We start from the raw sequence: 21,868 nt of genomic DNA, 5'->3' as shown, positions 1-21,868 counted from the left end.
CCTGATGGGTGATGGTCACCACCCTCACGGGGTCACAGGCCACCATCCCAGCAGATGGTGGGACACATCCTGGCAGGTCATGGCCACCATCCCAACAGGTGGTGGGACCTGTCTCCGTGGATCATGGCAACAACCCTGGTGGGATACGGGCACCGTCCCAGCAGATGGTGGGACACATCCTGGTGGACCATGGCCACCAGCCTGGGGGGTCAGAGGCCACCATCCCAGGAGGTCACAGGCCACCATCACAACAGGTGGTGGGACAAATCCTGGTGGATTATGGCCACCAGCCCAGGGGGTCAGAGGCCAGAATTCCAACAGGTGGTAGGGCCTGTACTGATGGGTCATGGTCAACATCCCAGCAGGTGATGGCCACCATGTCAGCAAAATGGTGGGCCCCATCCTGGTGGGTCATGACCACCACCCCAGCAAATCACAGGCACCATTCCAAAAGGTGTTGGGACCCATCCCAGTGGGTCATGGCCACCACCCTAGTGGTCCACAGTCACTATCCTGGCAGGATGGTGGGACCCACCCTGATGGGGATCATCCCAGAAGGCCATGGGCATCATCCTGGTGAGTCATGGCCACCAACCTGATGGGCCATGGCCACCATCCCAGCAGGTGGTAGGACCCATCTCAGTGACCACCATCCCAGCAGGTCACAGCCACCCCCCAGCTGGGTCACAGGTGCCCCCCCAGCAGGCAACAGACACAGGTGCCCTGGGGGATGTGGGCACCACCCCTGTGCCCCTTTCTGTGCCCACCCTGCTCCCCCTCGAGGGGGACTCATGGCCCCAGGGAGCCATGCCCACCTGCGTGGGTGCACTCAGTTACATCCCCCCCCAGGGAGGGCCACCCCCCCAAGGTGCCACTCACACGTGTCACAAGTTCGGGGGGGTCTCGACCCCAGCGGGCCCCACCAGCAGCGCAGGGAGTGGTCCCCCACCCCGATCCCCGCTGCAGGGCAGGGGTGGGCCCGGTTCAAGGGGGGTGTACCCTAAACCCTGGTGTGCCCCCGGCCCCCCCGAGCCGGCGCCGCTCCTGCGCATGATCCGCAGCCTTTGGCAGCGGTCCCGGCTCCGGCGCCGTCACCCAGGCAACGACCTCCTTCATCCCGCGCCCCGGGGCTCCCGGCACCCCCCGCCTGTCCCCCCGCAGCCCCTGCCCCCCAAAGCCCCCACACCACCCAGCTCACCCCCGCCCCCGCCCATATCTGGCCCAGATGTGGCGATGGGCGAGGGGGAGAATTCGCGGCAGCTGCTTCAGTGATGCACCGGGGAGGGGGGTCAGGGATGGGGGTCCCGCATAGCAGGGACAGCCGGCACCCAGCGGCAGGAATGTCCCCGCGGCCACAGCCGGCCACCCGCAGCTGCCGGGGGACAGCTGACACCAAGGGCCACCCCGCTGTCCTCCGGAGAGAGGGGTTATGTGGTGCCACCCCCAGTGCAGGAGTACAGCCGTGGCTGCCCCCTTCCCCACTGTCTGACCCCCCACTTTCTCCAAGGGGTCCCCGGAGGCTGGCACGGCCACCACGGGGTACACTGCCCCCCCGCTGGCTCCCCAGTGCCTCCCAGTCTGACCCCAGTGCCTCCCAGTCTGACCCCACGGTCCCACGAAGGATGGGCGGGGGGTGCCAGGCCCCGGGGTGGCAGTGGGGAGCCCCGTCACCCCCGCGGGGACAGGGACAGGCAGGGATGATGCCAGTGGGGAGCTGAGCCAGCACAGACAGGACTCCTCTCATCCCCAGACATGCCTCACCTTGGCACAGGGGCATTCCCAGGAGGGTTTGGGATGGGGGTGAGGGATCACAGGGAGCCACAGGGATCCCACAGTGGCGCTGCACCCCAAGGCCCCCCCTGCCTGCCCAATGCACCCCCCACCATCCTGCACCCCCGGGTGCTACTCAAGACCCCCACCCACCCACCCACCATCATGCATCACCCGGCCTGGGACCCCCACCCTCCTGCACCCCCAAGCTCTGCCCATCATCCCCACCCAACTTCCTTCACCCCCCCGGTTTGCGACCCCCACCCACCATCACACACCCTTGGCACTGCCCAGGACCAGCCCCCCACCATCCTGTACAGCAAGGCGTGGGACCACCCCCACCCCCTCATCTCCCCCAGGCTCTGCCCATGACCCCCACCCACCCAGCCGCACCCCCTGGCACTGCCCAGGCCCCCCCCCGTCACCCCCCCACCCATCACCCTCTGCCCGCCAGTGGCCAGAACGGCCCGGGGAGGGGGAGACGGACAGACAGACGGGGGGGGAGCAACAGAGGGGGGCAGGCGGACAGACAGAGCCGGGGGCAGACGGAGGATGGACAGGGCGATGGATGGAAGGGATGGACGGGGGGCACGGGCGCGGCGGGGTTGGGGCGGGCAGGGACGGGGGTGTCGGGGCCGGGGAGTGCCGGGGTGGGAGTCGGGTGGAGGGTGGTGCCGGCGGGGTGTCGGTCGGGGGTTGATGTCGGGGCCAGGGGATGCCGGGGGGAGGGATGTCGGTGCGGAGGTCGGTCAGGGGTGGGGGGGTCGGTGCGGGGGTCGGTCAGGGGTGGGGGGGTCGGTGCGGGCATCGGTCAGGGGGTGGTGCCGGGGGGGAGTGGTCGGGTTGAAGGGATGCCGGGGGGATGTCGGCGCGGGGGTCGGTCAGGGATGGGGGGGGTCGGGGCGGGGGTCTGTCTGGGGGATGATCGGGTTGAAGGGATGCCGGGGGGATGTCGGCGCGGGGGGTCGGGCGGGGAGGTCGGTGCGGGGGGGGGTGTTGCCGGCGGCTCCCCCCCTCGCCCCGCACACAAAGGCCGCTCTCACCGTGCGCTCCCGGCTCCGCCGCGCCCCGCGCCCGCCGCCCGCCCGCGGCCGCCAGCAGCAGCAGCACCGGCAGCGGCGGCAGCGGCGGCAGGAGGCGGCGGGGCCGCATGGTGGCTCCGCGCCGTTACCCCGCCATGCCCGGCCCGCCCGGCCCGTCCGCCCGCCCGCCGCGGGGACCGGGCTCCACCTGCCGGAGCCGCCGGGCACGGCCGCCCCGGTGCCCACCCCCGGACCGGCACCGCCCCGCCGCCGGGACCACCCACCCGGCACCGCCCCGAGACCCCCAGGCCCACCCCCGGTACCGCCCCGAGACCCCTCCCAGACCCACCCCCGGTGCCGCCCCCGACACCGCCCTGAGACGCGGGACCCGTCGCCGGTACCGCAGCGGACCCCGGGATTCCTCCCCGGGACCCCTGAGAGACCTGGACCGTGACTCCGTACCGGCACCGGCATCCCGGACTGACCCTGGTGTCGGCAGCGGCAACCCGGCAGCTACCCCCGACACCGGCACCGACCCCCGGAGCCACCTCCGGCAGTGCCCCGAGCCCTGGCACTAACCGCGGTACGGACCCCGACCCCAGGTACCCACTCCCGGTACCACCCCAAGGCCGGGACCGGGACCCGGAACCGCAACGTCATCCCAGGACTGACGCCGGTACCGGCACCGGCTTCTTTGCACCGACCCTGGTACCGCGCCGGGACCCCCGGGACTCATCCCCGGCACCGCTCCGAGGCCCAAGACGGGGACTCGGTACCGGCACCGGCATCCCAGGACACACTCCCGGTATTTCCTCGAGCCTGTGTCAACCCCTGGTACCTCACCGGCATTTCGGGACTGACCTCCGGTACTGCCTCGATCCCCCGGACCCACTCCCGGGACTGACCGCGGGACCGACACCTACCCCCGGTCCCAGCACCGGCCCCGGTCCCGGCCTCCGGTGCCGCACTGGCATCCTGGCAGACATCCCCTCCCGTACCGACCCCCCAGCACCGCACCAGCCCCCCAGGACTGACCCCCCCACATCTCCCCCCAGCCCCGGCACCCAGCTCCCCAAACCCCCTGCCCCCCTCCAGCCCCCCAGCACCCACCCATTTCTGTGGTGCCACATGTGCCCCTGGGGCATCCATAGGGCACAGGGGGGTCCCCAAAAGCCCCCCCCCTTGCCTCTGTGCACCCCTGTGTGTTCCCTGTCCCCTCCCCAAACCCCCCCAGTGCAGGTCCTGGGGGGCAGCCCCATGTCACCCACGGGCAGCACCAGAGTGCCAGGCAGGGATTTATTGTCTGGGGGGGAGCAGAGGGGGGCTGGGGTCCCACGGGCACTCAGGGGATTGGGGGACAAGGGGGTTGCAGGGAGGGGCACAGGGGGGCCACGGGGGACCCTACTAGCCCTGGGCATCCCCGGGCTCCTGGGCCTGGCTTGGATCCTGTGTGTCCCCCTCGGTGGGCGGCCGTGTCCTCTTGAAGAAACCCATCTGGAAGGGGACAGGGTGACAGCCAGGCCCTGTGGGACCCCATGGCACTGATCTCAGGGACCCCACAGCATCACCCCCCAGGGATCCCTGTGGCACCACCCCCATGGACCCCATGGCACCACCCCCGGGGACCCCACAGCATCACCTCCCAGCTGCCCCCCACCCTGTCCTGCAGCCCCCACCCACAGGTCTGTGCCCCCCATCTCATGGTCCCTCCAGTGCTAGTGAGGCCCCACCACCATGGTGGGTGTCCCCAGTGTCCCCAGTGTCCCCCTACACCCACTCACCTTCCACATGAAGAGGCTGAGGAGGGTGAGGAGCAGGAGCCCGGCCAGGACCCCCAGCACCACCCCCCACAGCGGCACGGCCCCCTTGCCCCCGGGGCTGGCACGAACCACCCGGGTGACAGCCTGCGGAGGGACGGCTGGTGACACTGCTGCCACCACAACCTGTCCCCTTTTCCCCGTGTCCCCAACAGCTCTACCGTGGCGTTGCCGGCGGGCAGGACGCGGGGCTGGACCCGGTAGGGCATGGCCGAGGTGCTGAACCACGCCTGGGACTGGATGAGGAACTGCGACAGGAGGTGCTCCCGCTGGGGACACACGTGGGGACAGACGTGGGGACACACGGGGACACATTGGGGACACGGCATCAGGGGTACTGGCAGCCACTGGGACACCCATGATGCCTCTCATGTCATCCCCAGTGCTGCTCTCTGCAGGAGGGGACACGGAAGGGACGCCCGAGGGCCACAGTGCCACCCTGTGCCCTCGCTGCCCCCAGGAGGGGATAGTACCTGCTGCAGGGTGTCCATCCAGAGCAGGGCGTGGACACTGACCAGTGCCCGCTGGTCCTTGCCCAGGCTGGGCACGTGGCAGGTGATGTCCACGCACGTGGCATTGTCACAGTCCTGAGGGACACGGCAGGCGTTGGGGACCCCCACCCCGGGGGACACCCCCAGCCCTGCACCCATTGTGGGCTGCAGGTCCCCGGGGTTATCACGGGGCGGGGTCCTCCACCCAGCTCCACATCCATAACGGGATGCAGGTCCCTGGGTGCACCCACTCACCGCAGGGATGGGGTCCCCCACCCTGGAGGCACCTCCAGCCCCCTCCCCATAATGGGTGCAGGTCCCCAGGGTCACCCACTCAGCACAGACAGGGTCCCTCACCCTGGCACCCCTCAGGCCCCACCCATCACGGGGTGCAGGTGCCCCGGGGTCACCCTCTCACCACGGGGACAGGCTCCCCCAGCCCCACCCCCGGGGGCTCCTCCGCCTCCCTGCGCTCCCGCTGGCGGGTGCCGTTCCCGGGCGCTGCTCCCGTGGGACGGGCGATCTCCAGCTGGAAGGAGACAAAGGGGTCACGCCCACCCCCTTAACACCCACCAGCGCCCGCGGGCGGGCACTGGCCCCTCAGCCACTACCTGGGCGGGGTTGAGGTTGGGGTGGTGGGTGCAGTTCATGCCCCCCTCGGTGCCCAGCTCCAGCAGGTAGAGAAGGATGCGGCCGCCCAGCCGGTGGGGGACAGCGAGGCGCAGGGTGACCCCGCTGACGGTGCTGGGACCCTTGTTGTGGAGCTGCGGGAGGACAGGGGGGTGACACCAGGGAGGGGACAGAGGGGACAGCCCCCCGGGCACGCGGGGGGGGCAGTGCCCTACCTCATAAACGTGTTCCACCTTGATGCCGTGGTCCTCGAGCCGCCGGCTGCCCTCCACCCCCTGCCAGCTCGTGGGCAGCACCGTCGTGTCTGGCAGGGAGTTGCTGGTGGGAGAGGGGGGTCAGTGTCCCCCTTTGTGTCTCCCCCCGCGTGTCCCTGTGCCCCCCAGACCCTCACCCTCGCAGCTCCATCTCTGCCTGAGCCTCCACGGGCACCGTCACCGTCACCGACGCGTTGGTGGAGCTGGGGCTGTTCTTGCTGCGGGGGGAGGGACAGACACCGAGTTTGGGGACACGCTGAGGACACCGATCCCGAGTGCCAGTGTCCCGACAGGGGACAGGGGGACGGCAGTGTCACCTCCGCAGCTGGAGCTGGAAGGTGATGGCATCCCCCATGTCCTCCAGCCCGGACACGCTCAGCTCCATGTCCACGGTGATCTGGGGGGTAGGAGGGAGGTCGGTGACCACCCCAATGCCAGAGGGGGTGATGGACACAGCAGAGAGACCCCCCCATCCCCTTACCTGGGCCCCTGCTTTCATGGGGTTGCCCAGCTCACAGAGCACCACGTGGGTCCCGTTCTCCTTCTTGGGGTTGCAGCTCAGCTTCTCCTGCCCCTGTGGGTGGGGGACACAGGGACGGGACACGTCATGGCCCCCTCTGTGCACCCTCCACCCCGGGGACCTGCATGGGCCGAGGGTAGGGCGTGACACCCCCACCCTGGACACCCCTCACCACTGGGCAACCCCATGGAGGGTGGCGGCCACCAAGGGCAGGACATGAGCCCCCCACCCCAGACACTGCCAAGGGCAAGGTGTGAGCCCCCCACTCTGGGTCCTCTCTGACATCCTCCACCTCTGGGCACCCCCGGGGAGGGTGATGCCCACAAAGTGCAGGACATGAGCCCCCTATCCCCAGATCCCTGGGCACCCATGAACACTGGGCACCCACATAGAGGATTATGACAAACAAGGACAGTGTGAGTCCCCAGATCTGGGTCACCCCCCCATGCCGGGCACCCCCTGACACCCATCACCACTTGGCACCCCCGTGGATGGTGATGGGCACCAAGGGCAGGGTGTGAGCCCCCCACCCCAGGCACCATCAAGGACACGGCGTGAGCCCCTCACCCTGCACACCCCCCAGCACCCATCACCACTGGGCACCCCCATAGAGTGTGACACCCACCAAGGGCAGGGCATGATCTACCCACCCTGCACACCCCCCAAAACCCTCTGGTCACCCATGGAGAGTGTTGGTCACCAAGGACGTGGTTTGAGATCCCCACCCTGGACATCCCCAACACCCTTCACCACTGGGCTCTCCCATGGAGGGTGACGGCCACCAAGGGCAGAGTATGAGCCCCCCACCCCAGACACCAACAAGGACCCAGTGAGAGCCCCCCACCCTGCACACCCCACCACACCCATCACCACTGGGCACCCCCGTGGAGGGTGACGGCCGTCAAGGGCATGGTGTGAACCCTCCACCTCACACACCACCATGGGCAGAACGGGCCCCCCACCCTGGGCACCACTGTCCCCCCTGTGGGCACCCACCGGGATGGTGCTCCGGGCTGCCTGGTAGTGGGTGCCAGGGGGCAGCTGCACCCTCAGCTCGGCCTCGAAGGCACCTTCGCCGGCGTTGGAGGCGTGGGCACGCAGGCGCAGAGCGGCCTCCGCCCCGATCAGCAGGCGCTGGCTGGGGCTGGGGCACACGGGGACATGGGGACAGGGCTCAGCACCCCATGGGGACACCGGCTCCCCCCTTCAGCCCCCGTCCCAGGTGCTCACGTGTCAGCAGCCAGGTGGAGGTCAGGGATGCAGAGATTGTCCTCGCCACAGTCCTCCAGGATGATGTGGGTCTGGGAGGGGGACAGAGAGGGGACAGGGGGACCCCCATCCAAGGTGCAGTGTGGGAGGGGGAGTCACTGGGGACAGCAGGGGATATGAGGGGGGAGTTCCTGGGGAGGGATTGGGCTGGTGGAGGAGGCAGACGGGACATCCCAGGGGGGAAGATTTGGGACAGTGTGGGGTAGAGAGGGGTCATTCCCAGGAGTGATTGAGGATGGTGGAGGGGAGACAGGTGACATCCCCGGGGAGGAAGAGCAGAGGGGACATCCAGGGGACTGACTCAGGAGAGGGGAGAATACTGTGGGACACCCCAAGGAGGGAGCAGGGACAGCAGGGGGACATGCTGGGGAGAGATTAGGGATGGTAAAGGGGACAGAGGGGACATCCTCGGGGATATGACTGGGGTGAATGGGGGACAGAGGTGACATCCCAGAGAGGGACTGGGGACAGCAGGGTGAGCACAGAGGGTTGGACAGGAGGGACAGTGGCAGGGCACGGAGGGGGGCACATTCCAGGGGGGCAGGGGACAATGTGAGGGGTAGGAGGTACATCCCAGCATGAAACGGGGACAGCGAGGGGGCGGGGCAAAGTCCCAGGGAGGGGCTGGGGACACTGGGACAGGCCAGGGACCCCGGGGCTGAGCACACCCAGGCTGGGGATACCCACGTGTGCCTGGCCCAACCATGGGGATGTGCCCACTCCGTGTCACCACAGCCATGTCCCCCCACAGCTGCGTCCCCCCTACCTGTGCCTGCACCAGGGTGTTCCCATAGAGCACCAGCCCCGGGGCCTCCTGGGGCAGTGCCAGGGCCACGCTCAGGGCCACCGGGCTCAGCTTGTCCTTGAACTCGGCCTCGTCCTGGGGACACCATGGGCAGAGCGCTCTGGAGGGCACCGCGAGCCCACCCCACCCCAGGACCCCCACCCACCACCGTCCCCGTCCCTGTCACCCCCCCTCCTGGGACACTGTTGTCCCCAAGCCCTGTCCCAGCTCCTGTCCCCATCCCGGTTGAAGATGCCACATCCCCATCCCTGTTCCCCACCCTCCCTCCTTGGACTGTGTCCCCCCGCCCCGTACCCGCAGGTAGGCGGTGAGGTTGCGGCACTGGGGGCGTGTCCCCGGTGTCACCACCAGCTCCTCGCGCCAGGACGACTGATGTCCCTGCAGCAGCAGGACCCTCCGGGACAGCCGGGGCTTCAGCCGGTCCAGCTGCAGCTCAGCCTCCAGGTCTGGAAGGGCACAGGGCGGGGTGGCACTGGTGACACCCCCGGGGACACGCCAGCGGTGCCCGTGTCCCCCCCGGGTGGCGCTGGCACTCACGGATGGCCGAGGGGATGTGCTGGCCCGTCACGCTGACACAAAACACCACGTGGAAGCTGCGGGGGAACAGAACCCGGGGGTTCTCAGGGACCTGTCCCGTCCCCACAGCAGTGTCCCCACTGTCCCCCCAGCGATGTCCCCATAGTGGTGTCCCCGTGGTATTGTCCCCATGTCAGTGTCCCCATTGTCCCCACAGCAGTGTCACCACAGTGGTGTCCCCACAGCGCCGTTCCCATGGCAGTGTCCCCTCATCAGTGTCCCCACACCGGTGTCCCCGGCACACGCCTCACCAGCTGACACGGATACCGGAGTCGGGCAGGACACAGTCCAGGATCTCGGGGTTCAGCCCATCGGGGACGCTCAGCTGGGTGTGGGCCACCACCACGGGCTGTCCCCTGGGGCACGGGCACATTGCTGAGGTGCCAGGGGACCCGGCAGGGACTCCCGGGCCACCGCAGGGACGGGCACTCACCGGTACACGGCCACCTTGGCCGCCCCGTAAGCCCCGACCAGCAGATCTGCGGGGACAAGCGGAGTGTCGGTGCCGGGGTGGTGACACCGGGGTGGCAGGGCGATGGCAGGGCGGTGACAGGGCGGTGGCACCCCGGGGCCGTACCAGGGTAGCCGTTGCCGTCCAGGTCGGTGCCTCCTCTCAGGGAGAAGCCGAAGGCGGCGGGGCCGGGGAAGGGGCTGTCGAGGCGCTGGGTGGGCACCGGCTCCAGCCCCTCGCTCTGCCCGCGGAAGATGAAGACCTGCCCTCTGCCATCGTCACCCCCCTGCGGGGCACCCACGGCCACGTCTGGGGACAGAGGGGACGTGAGCACCCACCCAGCACCACCCACCCAACACCACCCACCCAGCACCACCCACCCAGGCTCTCCCGCCTCAGTTTCCCCAAGGTGGGGCACAGGGGGGTCCCCTGGCACAGCCCCCTCGCCACCGCCCGCGCTGTTACCGCCGAAGCCGTCCTTGTCCAGGTCCCCCAGGCTGGCGATGGCGGCGGCGAAGCGGCCGTAGGGGTGGGTGCCCGTCAGGGTCTGGGGAGGCCGAGGGAGATGCTGGTGTCCCCCGCCCAGGTAGAGGTAGAGCCGCCCCAGTTCGCTGCGCTGCCCGTCGGGGCGCCGGGCCATGTACAGGGGGGCACCCACCAGCAGGTCATCCCGCCTGTGCCCGGCCAGGAGTCAGGGTGAGGGTCCTCAGGTTTGGGGGCTGGGGGCACCCAGGGGTGTGCCAGGCGCGGGGCGGCACCTCTGGGTGTCCCCCTGGGGGACTGAGGGGGGAGGACACAGTCCCGGCTCTCACCCGTCCCCATTGACGTCGGCCACGGCCACCGTGTGCCCGAAGTACGATGCCACCTGGAAAGGGTCCCGGTGGGGGTGGCATCAGGGGAGTGCCAAAGACACCATGGGGTGCACTGGGTGATGGGCAGGGGGGATCGGGGAGCAGCTGGGGGCTGGGGGGGCTGGGGGCTATGGGGAGGAGTGCAGGGGTGCCGTGGAGCCCTGGGGGGTGCTGAGGGTGGCACAGGGTGGAGGTACCTGCTCGCTGTCGATGCCCCGCAGCCGGCGCAGGGTGTTCCCCGCAGTGAAGATCTCCACCTGCCCAGGACAACGTCAGACCCCAGCCCGGGGGAGCGACACGGTGGTGACCCCTCCAGGTGGCACCGGGCACGGGGCACCGGGCATCCCCCAGCACTCACCTCACCCCTCGTGTCTCTCTTGTTGGGGACCCCCACCACGTACTCTGTGGGGGATGAGAGCCATGAATGACCCCACCGGGGCATCGGGGGGGCATGGGGATACCCCTGGCACTGGGTTGGGCACAGGGATATCCCCAGGACTGGGGTGGGTATGGGGATAACCCCAGCACTGGTGTGGACACAAGGATAACCCTGGCACTGGTATGGCCTCAAGGATAACCCTGGCACTGGGGTGGGCACAGGGATAACTCCGACACAGGGGTGGGCACAGGCATATCCCCAGTACAGGGATGGGCAGAGGGATACCCCTGGCAGGGTATGATGGGTGTGGGGGCACAGAGACAGGACAAAGGGTGTGACCTTGCACAACCTCTGTCCAGCACCCCTGGGAGGGGAGGTCTCCCCAGGGTGTCCCGGGCCCATCACCCCCCCCGCCCGCAGGTGGCCCTGCGGCCCACGCCCCCCCCAGCCCTACCTTTGGTTCTGGGGTCGCCATCGAACTCGCCCACAGCCACCGAGTACCCTACAGGGAGAGGAGCACCAGTGAGCCCGGGGAGCCCCGGCAGGAGCCGGCTGTGGGGCGGGGTGCCCGTGCCCGCTGCTCACCCCGGTACCCGTCCTCGTATTCCAGGGACACGGGCACCGTGGGGCGCCCCGGGGTCCCCAGCCAGAGCAGGGACGTGCCGTGGAAGCGGCTGAGGATGGTGTTCACCTCCACGGAGTACAGGAGCCCTGCGGGACACGGGGATGGGCGGACACCAGCGCTGAGGGGGCACCCGCTGCCACACGCCCTGGGCTGCCAGTGCCACTGCGGGTGGCACTGAGGGGGTGGCCCATGGGTGCCCTCCTCCCGCCGTGCCCACCCGAAGGGGGCACTCCGGGAGCACCAGCCCGGCAGGAAGGACTCACCCGTGAAGTAATACCCGCCGGGGGCACCCAGCATCAGCGTGCCATCCTGCGGGAGGAGCTGGCCTCAGCATCGCCCTGGGGCACCCCCACCCTGGCATCCCACCCAAACATCCCTTATCCTGGCGTCCTTCACCCCCACGCTCCCACCTCAGCATCCTTTATCCTGGCATCCCCACCCGGGCAACCCCTCAAGCATCCTCACCCAAGTACCCCCCGCCCCAGCACCCTCCATCCTGGCACCCCCCCCGAGTATCTCCCACTCCAGCATCCCCCACCCCGAAATCTTCCACCCCATCATCCCTTATCCTGGCATCCGTGACCTTGGCATTCTCACCTTGGTATCCTCCTCAAGCATCCCCATCCAAGTATTCCCCACTCCAGCATTCCTCAAGCATCACTCCCAAGCATCCTCACCCAAGTATCTCCCATCCTGCCATCTCCCATCCTGGCACCCCCCCCATCCTGGCATCCTCCACCAGAGTATCCATGACCCTGGCATCCCCACCCAGGTTTCCCCCCCCCAATATTTCCCACTCCAGCATCCTCCACCCTAAAGCCCCCACACAAGTATCCCATATCCTGGCATCCCCCCATTCAAGTGTCTTGCACCCCAGCACCTCCACCCAAACCTCCCCACACCCTCTTCCCCCCCCCCGGCCTCCCCCCCCCCGCGTCCCTCACCCTCTCATCCCCATCCTGAGGCCCCTTCCTCTGGAATTCCCGCTCCAGCATCCCCCACCCTGACACCCCCACTCAGGTACCATTCCGGCCACACCCTCTGCATCCCTGGCAGCATCTCCACGGGAATCCCGGGAGGCACGCCGGGTGTGCTGCTCCCTGAGTCCCCCCGAACCCCTACGAGCCCCCCGAGCCCCCCGAACCCCCCCTCACCGGGGTGACGGCGGCGCTGAAGCCGATCTCGCAGTAGCGCTTGTCGTGCTCTGCGGGCACAGGGCAGGGTCAGACCGACACGGGGTGGGGGGCACCCCCCGTTCCTCCCCGAGCCCCGAGCCCCCCTCACCGTAGTTGTTCTGGCGGTAGGTGTTGGCCATCGACTGGTCCCGGCAGGGCGAGTACCAGACCACGCGCCGCAGCCCCGGGGTCGCCACGAAGCAGGTGCCCGTCGGGGTCCGGAACGCCTCGTCCGGCCCGTCCACCGCGTTCCAGTGCTGCAGCGGGGCGCAGGCCTGGGCAGGGGCACAGGGATGGCACAGGGTGGGTGCCCACCCCGCCGTCACCACCCACGGGTGTCCAAACCACCCCCCGCCGGCTGCACCCACCACCAGTTTGCCGTCCCAGCCGGTGACGGACGCGCCCAGCCACTGGTGCGACTTGTAGGTGTGGAATTCCAAGGTGCCCTGGGTCTCGGTCTCGTCCCCTGGGGGAGCGGGAGAGGGGGATTTTGCGGCTCCGGCACATGCCCTGTGCCCACCCAGCACCGCACGGCGCCCACGTACCCGCGGTGTCGATGGGGAGGGGGCGGCAGGGGGTCTCGTCGGGGGGCCAGGAGCAGAGGAAGACGGCGCCGGGCTGAGCCACGCCGGGCTGGGAGGTGTTGGCACGGGGGGCCCCCACGGCCACGCTGGGCCTGGGGGGCAAAGCGGGTGTCATCTGGGGGGGTGGGTGCTGTGCCCGACCCCCGCCCCGCGGTGTGTCCCTACCTGCCCTCTGTCATGAGGAAATCCAGGGCGAAGCCGAAATAGCTGCCGGGGGGTCCCGTGTACTCGGTGGGGGGTTCCTGGAGAAGCCCCAGGGTGGGGGGCAGGCGCAGCCCCCCGAGGAGCAGCAGCACCCGTAGCAGCCTCATGGCCACCCCGAAATGTGGCCACAGCCCCGGCACGTCCCGGGGCGGTCCCGGCTTATCTCGGAGGACGCAGTCGGGGCCGGGGACAGCAGTGATGGGGGGCGCAGGAAGGGCCCCCCCGAACGCGCATCCGCTCCTGCGGGAGCCAGAGGGGGGTGGGGGGGACGCGCTGGGTCGGATGTGGCCGGAGCAGGGTGGGTGGGGGGCAGGAGGTGGCAGTGCCACCGGGGGACACTGGGAGAGCTGGGGGGACAGGGGGGCAGCACAGCACCCACCACCAGCCTCCCACCGGGGCCGAATCCAGCCCGCCCTGGGGTGCCTGTCTCGGGGGGTTATTTCGGGGTGCGGGCAGCCCTGGTCAGAGGAAACGCGGCGGGGAGGGGGGAGGACAGCAGGGCACGGGGCCCCTGCATCGTCCCCGGTGTCCCCTCCGCAGCCGGATGGAGCAGACAGCACTGGCCCCACCAGCAATGGGCACTGCCCACAAACTGTCTCCCCCCCTTCCCCAGGGTAGGGACACCCCAAAACCCTCCCAAGGGGCCGAGTAGCACAGGGAAATGGCTCTGGGAAGGGGATGGGTGCCAGGTGGGGGAGCAAGGGGGGTTCCTGTCCCCTGTGGAGGAGCTGGTGCCCCTCAGCCAAGCCAGGCCTGGGGTAGCTGTGGGGGCTCAGCCCTGCCTGGACAGTGGCTGAGCCCCTGAACTCACCAGCACAATTAATTTAAACTCAATTAATTAAGGACCCTCAGGGTGCCTCGGGGCTCCAAAGGTTCCTCATGCTCTCCCAGAGCCCGTAGCAGGGACAGGCCCCGGAACATCTCCCTGTGATCCAGCCCCACCTGTGAAACTTCCTTTCCATCTCTGAAGCTGCAGGTGGGAAGCAGGACAGAGGGGTCAGGGGGTCCTGGAGGGCACAGGGAGGCCACCACAGTGCCCAAACGGTGGTTTGCCAAACGGTGGCTCCTGCAGCGCCAGAGCCCGGACTGCTCCAGCCCCTCGGAGCAGCTGCAGTTGGAAAACAGCTGGAGCAGAGCTCCGAGGGGTGGGAAGGGTTTAGCTGAGCCCAGCTGAGCTCTGTGCCCCGGCAGAGCAGGACACTGGGCTCAGGGGCAGCTGTTCCTCCTCGGGTGGTCTCATTCCTCGCTGGCAGCAGCATCCAAACCCAGCTGGAGCCCATACCAGGCTCCTTCAAGGCCACTGTGATTCCTTCTCCCTTTGAATTACTTATTTCTCTGTTCCTTGCAGCTCTTCTGCACCATCACTCATCAGCCTCCCCGGCCCAGGGCCACCCAGAGGACAGACAGGCAATGGCAGGTGGCACCCTGTGCCCCCACCCTGGCAGTGTTCAGTGGGGTTTGGATTTTTTTCCTTTAACCAAACCAGGACCTTATTTAGGAAAGGAGAGGTGGGTGATCCTCCTCCTGAGCTCTCACGGCTTCTGACACTCGCCCAGGCTGGATCAGCAGCACAGCCTGGGGCGGAGGGACCCTGGGGGCAAAACTCCCAAAATCCCATGGCATGACCTGGGCAACCCCAAACTCCTCGACCACGGTGGGGACAGTCCTGAGGAGCAGCTGAGGGACCTGGGGGGGCTCAGCCTGGAGAAAAGGAGGCTCAGGGGGGACCTTGCTCTCTGCAACTCCCTGACAGGAAAAGGGAGTCAGGCTCTGCTCCCAGGGAACAAGGGATGAGAGGAAACGAGCTCAAGCGAGATTTAGGTTGGATATTAGGGAAAATTTCTTCCCCAAAATGTTTGTCCAGCCCTGGCACAGCTGCCCAGGGCAGGGCTGGAGTCTCCATCCCTGGAGGGGTTTAAAAGCCCTGTGGATGTGGCACTTGGGGACATGGTCAGTGGTGGCCTTGGCAGTGCTGGGGGATGGTTGGACTCCATGACCTCAGGGGGCTTTTCCAATCTGAACAATTCCATGACTGCAGGACAAGGCTGCAGCCCAGGTCAGGAACTGCTGAAGAGGGAGATGGAAAAAAGGGACATGAGGGCTGACAGACCCCCAACACCACACAAGGAGCTGCTGGGAGTGCGGAGAAGCAACACCATCCTCATGGGTAGGAGCTGCTGCCCTTCCCACCTCGGTTTCTGGCCGCTGTCAGATGACACAGGAATGGACATTTTCTCTATCTTACAAGCAAAATATTCCCATTAAAAGTATGACCCAAGCATCCCCTACCATAATTTAAGGAGAAAGCCACCTGATGCAGCAGCTCCATGCCATCACACACCACATTTTTTTTCCACAAATCATTGGTTTATTAGAAAGGTTTTTTCCCTCATTTTACAGCATATATATATATTTATATATATATCTTATGTGACAAAGTTAAATACAGTCTGTTTATGCTCGTTAAGTAATGACAGGTTAATTATTTTTAGCGCTATCCTGGAAGTCCAAAAACAACCCCGGGATGGGGTCGGGCCCTACAAAGCTCAGCTCTGACAGTAACACTGAATTGTTGGGTATTTACAGGAAATTGAGTCCCTTTTTGTGACCCCTGTGTCACTCTGACCTGCTCCAATTTCTCGTTTACACAGTGAGGAAGCTCAGGGGGGGTTTGATCCTTTGACTCCACACTCCAGGAGGGGACAGGGAAGAGGATGAGGATGGAGAAGGGGACAGGGGTGCCACTGCATCCCCTCGGTGCCTGCTCTGAAATCCCACCCTACAGAGCCTCCCTGAGGTGCCCCAACCACCGTGACACGAGGGGACCCACACCTGCAGTACCCATGTCAGCAAACCATCCCCTGGGATGGGACAGGGAAGCTCCCACAGGGAAGAACTGGGAAACCCCTCATGGAATAAGTCAGGCAGCCCCAGCTCAGTGTGACCCTGTGTGTGGGATGGGAACGGTCCCAAGGCTCTCCTGCACCAGGAGCCTGTGCACATCACTGCTTCAAACGGGGGGAAAGGAAAAGGAAAGAGGGGGAAAAAAAAAGGATATCTGTACTCTGGGAGACACTCTGAATTCCTGCTGCTCCCCACGCTGCTCCAGTGCCCATTCCTATGGCAGGGAGGAGAGCAGCACCTGCTGGAGTCACCACTGCCCCCACTCCCTCACTGTGCCCAAGTCTCACCTGTTGGGTTTTTTTTTTCTTCTGCAAAATTCTAAATGAAGATTTTTATTATTTTTTTTTTTACATTTTTATAGTACATAAAAACTTCAAAAATACATGAGCTTGATAAAATATACATGCTTAGTTCGTTCTGCATCTAGCTGAAACTATAAATTGAACCTTTACAAGTGTCTTGGGTCACCTACAGCAAACATATTTACACAGAAAGCCACCAGAACAAGTACCACTAAGAACTGGCTGTAAAAAATATTATTGCGATATACTACAAATGTAACCTTTGATAGGAGCTACAAAAAGCAGCATCTTTGTTTACAGAGTTCAGTGCAATTCTTTACATTAAAAAAAAAATAATCCTATAAATTAATAAGGAAACAACCATCAGTGTTACAGAGGAAAGAACACGCTTCGCACCCCTGGCCGCGCTCCTCGTCCTCTGTATTGCTTCAATTCCTAACGGGATTTTCCTTCTCTCTCCCATCCCAGTGCCTTTTTCCCAACACCACAGAAGATGGAAGTCAGAGTGATTTCTTTTTTTCCCCCCCCTTCCAGGAGAAGAGTGGTCAAAGCCCAGACTGGAATTCCCAACCCCAACGAGCAGCTCTCTCCAGTCCGGGATATGCAGGCGCGGTCCTGGCACAGGAGAACACGGATGCAGGATGGAGAAGGATGGGAGCTCCAGGCACACACACAGCTTCTTCTCCTCTTTACAGTAAGATCTTACTTCCACCTTTGCTGCTCACACCAAGGAAAAACCCACATGTGCAGTGACAGGAGCCAAGAAACCTCCTGTAAGGCCTGAAAACTGAGACCTCCTCGCTGGGATCCGCAGCCGACAGCTCCCGAATGTTCCATCGCCAATTACACACCGGGTTCAATCATGCTGACTATTTTAATTAGATGACCTCATTAAAAGGATTTTGAGAGACCTATTAGTGTGGATGAGACCTCACTTATTATATACAAGGCGGCAGAAGGAAGATGACCAAGTGTAAGAACCCAGGGGGGGGGAAAAAAAAGCCTTTCCAAGTGTCTCGCTGGTCTGCAGGTGAAATGGTTCTTGGAACGGTGCCGCTGCGTGCACGGAAGTGTCGGAGTGAGACATCCCTGGGAGTGGATATGGACAACGCTGCCGCCCAGCCCTTGAGCCTCCGGCTTCTTCGGCTGCTCAAGAGTGACAGGAAATGCTCAGGCCTCACCCGCCCGCTGGATCAGCTCCAACCCCTTCCCAAAACTCCGAGGTTCCTTCGTTCTGTCCTTCATGTGCCGTGGCTGGGTGGGTGCTGCAAGTCCTGTCCTGAGAAAATGGGGTGCAGCAGGGGGTGGAGGTGCAAGGCCGTGGCGGCGGCGGCAGCGGCGGGTCTCGGGGCCAGGAGGGTCGGGTAGAGAGCGTGTGGGACCGGGTGGAACGTGAAGGGGCCCGGGTGGATGGCTGAGGCCGGAATGATGTGGATGGGGTGGCTGGCCAGGAAGGTGGCGGGGTGCCCTGGAATAATCGAGTGGGTCAGGTGGGATAAGGAGATGGGCGTCAGGTGGGGCTGGGGGATGTGGTGGACCTGAGCGAGGGGCTGCGGGTGGGGGTGCGGGTGGATGCCGATGGCGGCGGCGGCGGCGGCGGCGTGGTGCTGCAGGATGGCGTGCTGCACCGTGGTGATGGACGTGGCCGAGGCCGCCGCCGGCTGCTGGATGTGGATGGGCTGGAGCGCGGGCGCTGCCGGTGCCAGGGCCGCCGAGGCGGGGAAGGCCTTGACCTGCTTGGCCAGGAGCTGCTGCTGGATGTGCTGCTGGGCCGCCTGCTGCAGCTTGCTGTACTTCTCCATCTCCTCGGGGGTGAAGGTGATGGGTTGGCTCTCCAGCGGGGCCAGAGAGGAATCTTCTGCCCCTTCCCGATCCCCTTCCATGCTCGGCTCGCCGCTCTGAGGCACATAGCCAGGAAAGTGCTCGACGTCTGGAACTAAGGGCATCATACTGCTTTCCACTGGGACCGGCTGGCTGCCCCCATCCATAGGTTCCAGCCCATCACCATCGTTCGGATCCGAGAGGAAGTTGTGTGACATGACCAGATCTCCGGAGCCAAAGCACTCGGGGAGCGACGGCGCTTCCAGGGGAATCGACGGCATCTCCACGGCAGGTTCGTCGCGTTTCGACTCGTCCAGAGGTTTGTCCTGAATGACCATCACCACATCTTCCAGGAGAGACTGCCCGGCCAGCTGACCCTCCTCCATGCCTTGGGAACTGTCCTCAGCATCCGACAGCTCTTGCTCCTCACCCCTCTCCAAGCCAGACTCCTCGTATCGTTTGGAGTTCGGTTTCCGCACCGTTGGCAGCTTCCCGATTAACGGGAGAACCGGTTTGTTGCCTAAGGAAGGAGGAAGTTTCGGGCCGAAGTAGCCCTGGGGAGGATCTTTGAGTTTTATGCCCACCTTGTTTGCCCCCACCAGCACCTCGTCAGCCACACAAGGCTTCTTCTCAACCTTCCTGGACTGAATCTTTTCCAAGAGCAGCTTTGCAGTGACAGAGTTTCTCTCCTCAGGACTGCAGTCCCCTTCCGAGGCCCGCCCCGTGCCAGAGCTGCTGCTGTTCTGGGAGAGAGAGCCAGATCCTTTCAGATCCTCTCCTTTGCCCTCCTCTTTCTTCAGCAGCGATCCTTCACCTCGGCCTGTCCGAAAATAGTGCGGGGATTGGGAGCGATAGATCTTGGACCTGATGAAGTCCCTCCTGCCAGACCTTCTCTCCTCGGGGCTCTCGTGGCCCCGTGAGCCCTTCCGAGACAGGGACCTCTGCGAGTGGCTCCGGGTGCTGCGGCTCCGGTCCCGGCTGTAGCTGCGGCTCCGCTTCCAGCTCCGACCCGTCACACTCCGGCTCCTCCTCTTGCTCCGACTGCGGCTGCAGCTGCTGCTGCGGGTCCTGCCCCGGCTCCTTGATCTTGACCTGCCCCGAGGGTGGGTTCGGCTCCTGCTCCGGCTCCTGGACCTGCTCCTGCTCGAGCTGTAGTCATCCTCTGACGAGGAGTATTTGCGCCGCTTCGAGCGGTGGTTCGAGCTGTTGTAGTCGGAGTCATCCTCCGAGTCCTGGGAGCGTTTGGAGTGGCAGCGGGAGCGGTCGCTGTAGTCGCTGTAGCTGTCGTCGGAGTAGCTCCTGCGGCGGCTGTACCGGCTGTGCTCCGAGGAGGCGTCAGAGCTGCTGGAGTAGGACCTGTGGGAGGAGTGCCCGCGGCCCGAGCGGGAGCGGCTGCGGGAGTGCTCGCTGCCGGAGTCGTAGTCGTCGCTGTAGTGGGACGGGGATTTCTGCCGGCAGTGCTTCCCGTGGGAGCCCTCGTCGCTGTCGTAGTCGCCACTGCTCTGCCGGCTCCGGCGGCCGGGCCGGCCCTGGGACGCAGCCGGGCAGCGCCTCCGCGCAGCAGGGACCTGCTGCAGCTCAGCCTTGTGTTTCTTGCTGCCGTGCTCTTGGCAGGAGTTACCCCCGTCCTCTTTTTTACCGCTGCTTCCCTCCTCGGCAGACAGGGATTTCCTCTGGGACTCCTGGGAGCACCGCTTTTTCTTCTGGAAGTGGCTGCAGTCTTCTGACAGTTCGGGTTTCAGCACCCGGTCTGACTCCGTCGAAAGGGAGGATTTGCCTTTTTTGTGCCTGTGCCTTTTCCGTTTCTTGGGTTTCTCTTCCCCCAGCTCAGCTTTCCGGCCCTTCTCCTCAGCTACCTCCTTGTGTCTGCGTTTGTGTCTGCTGGACTTTTTGTGCTTCTTTTTCTTTTTGTGTTTATGGGACCTACCCGATTTACTCTTCCCCGTTATGCTCTTACTGTTGTCCTCCCCCTCCCCCTTACCGACGCTGCCCTGGTCGGACTCCTGCTTGCTCTGGGATTTGTTCTCTGTTTTCACAGCAGAACTGTTGCCTACACTTTCACCCTCCTTGGCTTTGCTCACCTCACCAGACTCTGTGCTCTGAGTGTTGTCTTTACAAAGTCCCCCCGGATCCTTGGATTTCTCTGCCCCTTTCCCTTTGGCATCTTTGTTGCGGGAGAGCTTGAAGTCGAAGTACAGGGGGTTACAGCTGTAGGACACAGAGGGCTCAGCTTTGGTGAATATGAGCAGCTCTGAAGGCCACTGCAGTGTTGTGCTCTCATCTTTACTCAAAACTGGGAAAAAAGGTCCTGTCGGGTGCTTTGGTCCCTCAGAGCCATCTCTGCAGCCCGAGGCAGGTGGAGCAGCTTCTTTAGCAGTGTCTGGCTCGGGGGGTTTGCTCTCTGGAAGGTGTTTGCTCTCCTCTGTACTTTCATTCTCCTGGACGTCTTTTGGCTCTGTTTTGCCCTGCTGGGATGTGGTTTCAGTAGTACTCTGCTCCTTCTGCTGCACCGTGCTCTCAGTGGCTTTCTCCGTGTGCTTCCCGGGTTTGGGTTTGGGGGAAGTCCCCTTTTTCACTTCATTTGTGTTTTTTTTGTTCACATTTTCAGCTTCCATTTGTTCAGTTGACTTCATGAAAAGCAGGAATTGAAAATTGGGCTTCACTTTACAGTGGGCTGGGGGGATGTAGTGGTAGTACTCTGGTTCCACGGCCGTTGGTCCATCTTCTCTCCTCATCTTCTTCAGTTTCGATAAGGTGCTGGCCAGGGACCCGCTGTCCTTGTCATGCTGGTCATCGTCCTCCTTGCCGTCAGAATTGTTGGTGCCTTCTCCCTCCCCAGACTTCTGCAGGCTGCCAGCCTCTGAAGACCCCCTCTCATCCCCTTTTGCCCCATCTGAAGAGCTGGACTCTTCCACATGGTCCTTGAAAACAGAAGCAATGGTCTCCAGCTTCACCGGGGTCTTCTTCGCGAAGGAAAACGACACCCCGATCTTCTGCAGGGGAGTCCCCAGAGAGCTCTTGATGCCAAAGCTGATGGCCTGTGCTGCCTGGGAGGGCGCCTGGCTTGGCATCACACCCTGTCCAGTGTTCAGGAAGCCTCTGTCCATAGTCATCTCTGCAGCCTGGCCAGAACTCGTCTGGACAAAGGAGCCGCTGTTGGCCGCGGAATCGTCGTCGTCTCCACCTTCCTCATCCACGGCCACAGTGGTGGTTCTGAACATGGGCCCACTTCCAGGAGCACTGTGGGAACAGGGGAGAGAGAGAAAACAGCTCACTGGTGTCCATGTACCTCTGGAATGGGATTCATGCCACAGCTGAGACAGTCCTACACAGTTCAAGTGCTCTTTTACCCCCACACACGCAAAAAATAACATTATACAGCCACTTGGAGTTTTTAATAATATTAATTAACTGAAGA

The 21,868-nt window shown here is 64.6% G+C and overlaps 2 protein-coding genes across 6 annotated transcripts in view; both read right to left on the bottom strand.

Moving 5' to 3' along the window:
- Positions 1-4,085: 4,085 nt before the first annotated feature.
- Positions 4,086-15,654, bottom strand: ITGA2B (integrin subunit alpha 2b). The gene is made up of 31 exons (XM_027631057.1): positions 15,614-15,654; positions 13,385-13,663; positions 13,181-13,311; positions 13,004-13,101; positions 12,745-12,910; positions 12,615-12,664; positions 11,724-11,769; positions 11,421-11,546; positions 11,290-11,337; positions 10,815-10,858; positions 10,654-10,713; positions 10,418-10,470; positions 10,071-10,279; positions 9,732-9,914; positions 9,588-9,633; positions 9,406-9,510; positions 9,116-9,171; positions 8,873-9,024; positions 8,540-8,653; positions 7,735-7,805; positions 7,501-7,648; positions 6,466-6,552; positions 6,302-6,381; positions 6,122-6,202; positions 5,946-6,048; positions 5,712-5,864; positions 5,519-5,629; positions 5,083-5,196; positions 4,771-4,878; positions 4,574-4,696; positions 4,086-4,286 (listed from the first exon to the last, which is right to left on the bottom strand). The coding sequence occupies exons 1-31, from the start codon at positions 15,652-15,654 to the stop codon at positions 4,197-4,199; spliced, it is 3,276 nt and encodes a 1,091-aa protein (XP_027486858.1). The 3' UTR covers positions 4,086-4,196.
- A 1,889-nt stretch (positions 15,655-17,543) lies between these two features.
- The window catches only part of GPATCH8 (G-patch domain containing 8), a 53,628-nt gene continuing 49,303 nt past the window's right edge, over positions 17,544-21,868 (bottom strand). For all 5 annotated transcript variants that reach the window (XM_027631058.1, XM_027631061.1, XM_027631059.1 and 2 more), the window contains one exon: positions 17,544-21,690. In XM_027631058.1, coding sequence (XP_027486859.1) covers positions 17,871-21,690 — 3,820 coding nt within the window. In that variant the 3' untranslated portion in view covers positions 17,544-17,870. The remainder of the gene's footprint in view (positions 21,691-21,868) is intronic.

This window comes from Corapipo altera, unplaced genomic scaffold (genome assembly GCF_003945725.1).
Source record: "Corapipo altera isolate COAL_440 unplaced genomic scaffold, ASM394572v1 176, whole genome shotgun sequence".
Classification (NCBI taxonomy): domain Eukaryota; kingdom Metazoa; phylum Chordata; class Aves; order Passeriformes; family Pipridae; genus Corapipo; species Corapipo altera.
Note: the sequence above shows the minus strand (reverse complement) of the source record. Positions and strands in the feature narration are given on the sequence as shown.

Excerpts from the sequence above, each read along its gene's own strand:
- ITGA2B (XM_027631057.1), bottom strand. The coding sequence starts at position 15,654 with ATGTCCATTCCTGTGTCATCTGACAGCGGCCAGAAACCGAG. Across the intron at positions 10,714-10,814 it reads AGAGAGACACGAGGGGTGAG|GTGGAGATCTTCACTGCGGG; the intron begins GTGAGTGCTGGG and ends TGTCCTGGGCAG. Across the intron at positions 5,197-5,518 it reads TGGGGGAGCCTGTCCCCGTG|GACTGTGACAATGCCACGTG; the intron begins GTGAGAGGGTGA and ends CGTGTCCCTCAG.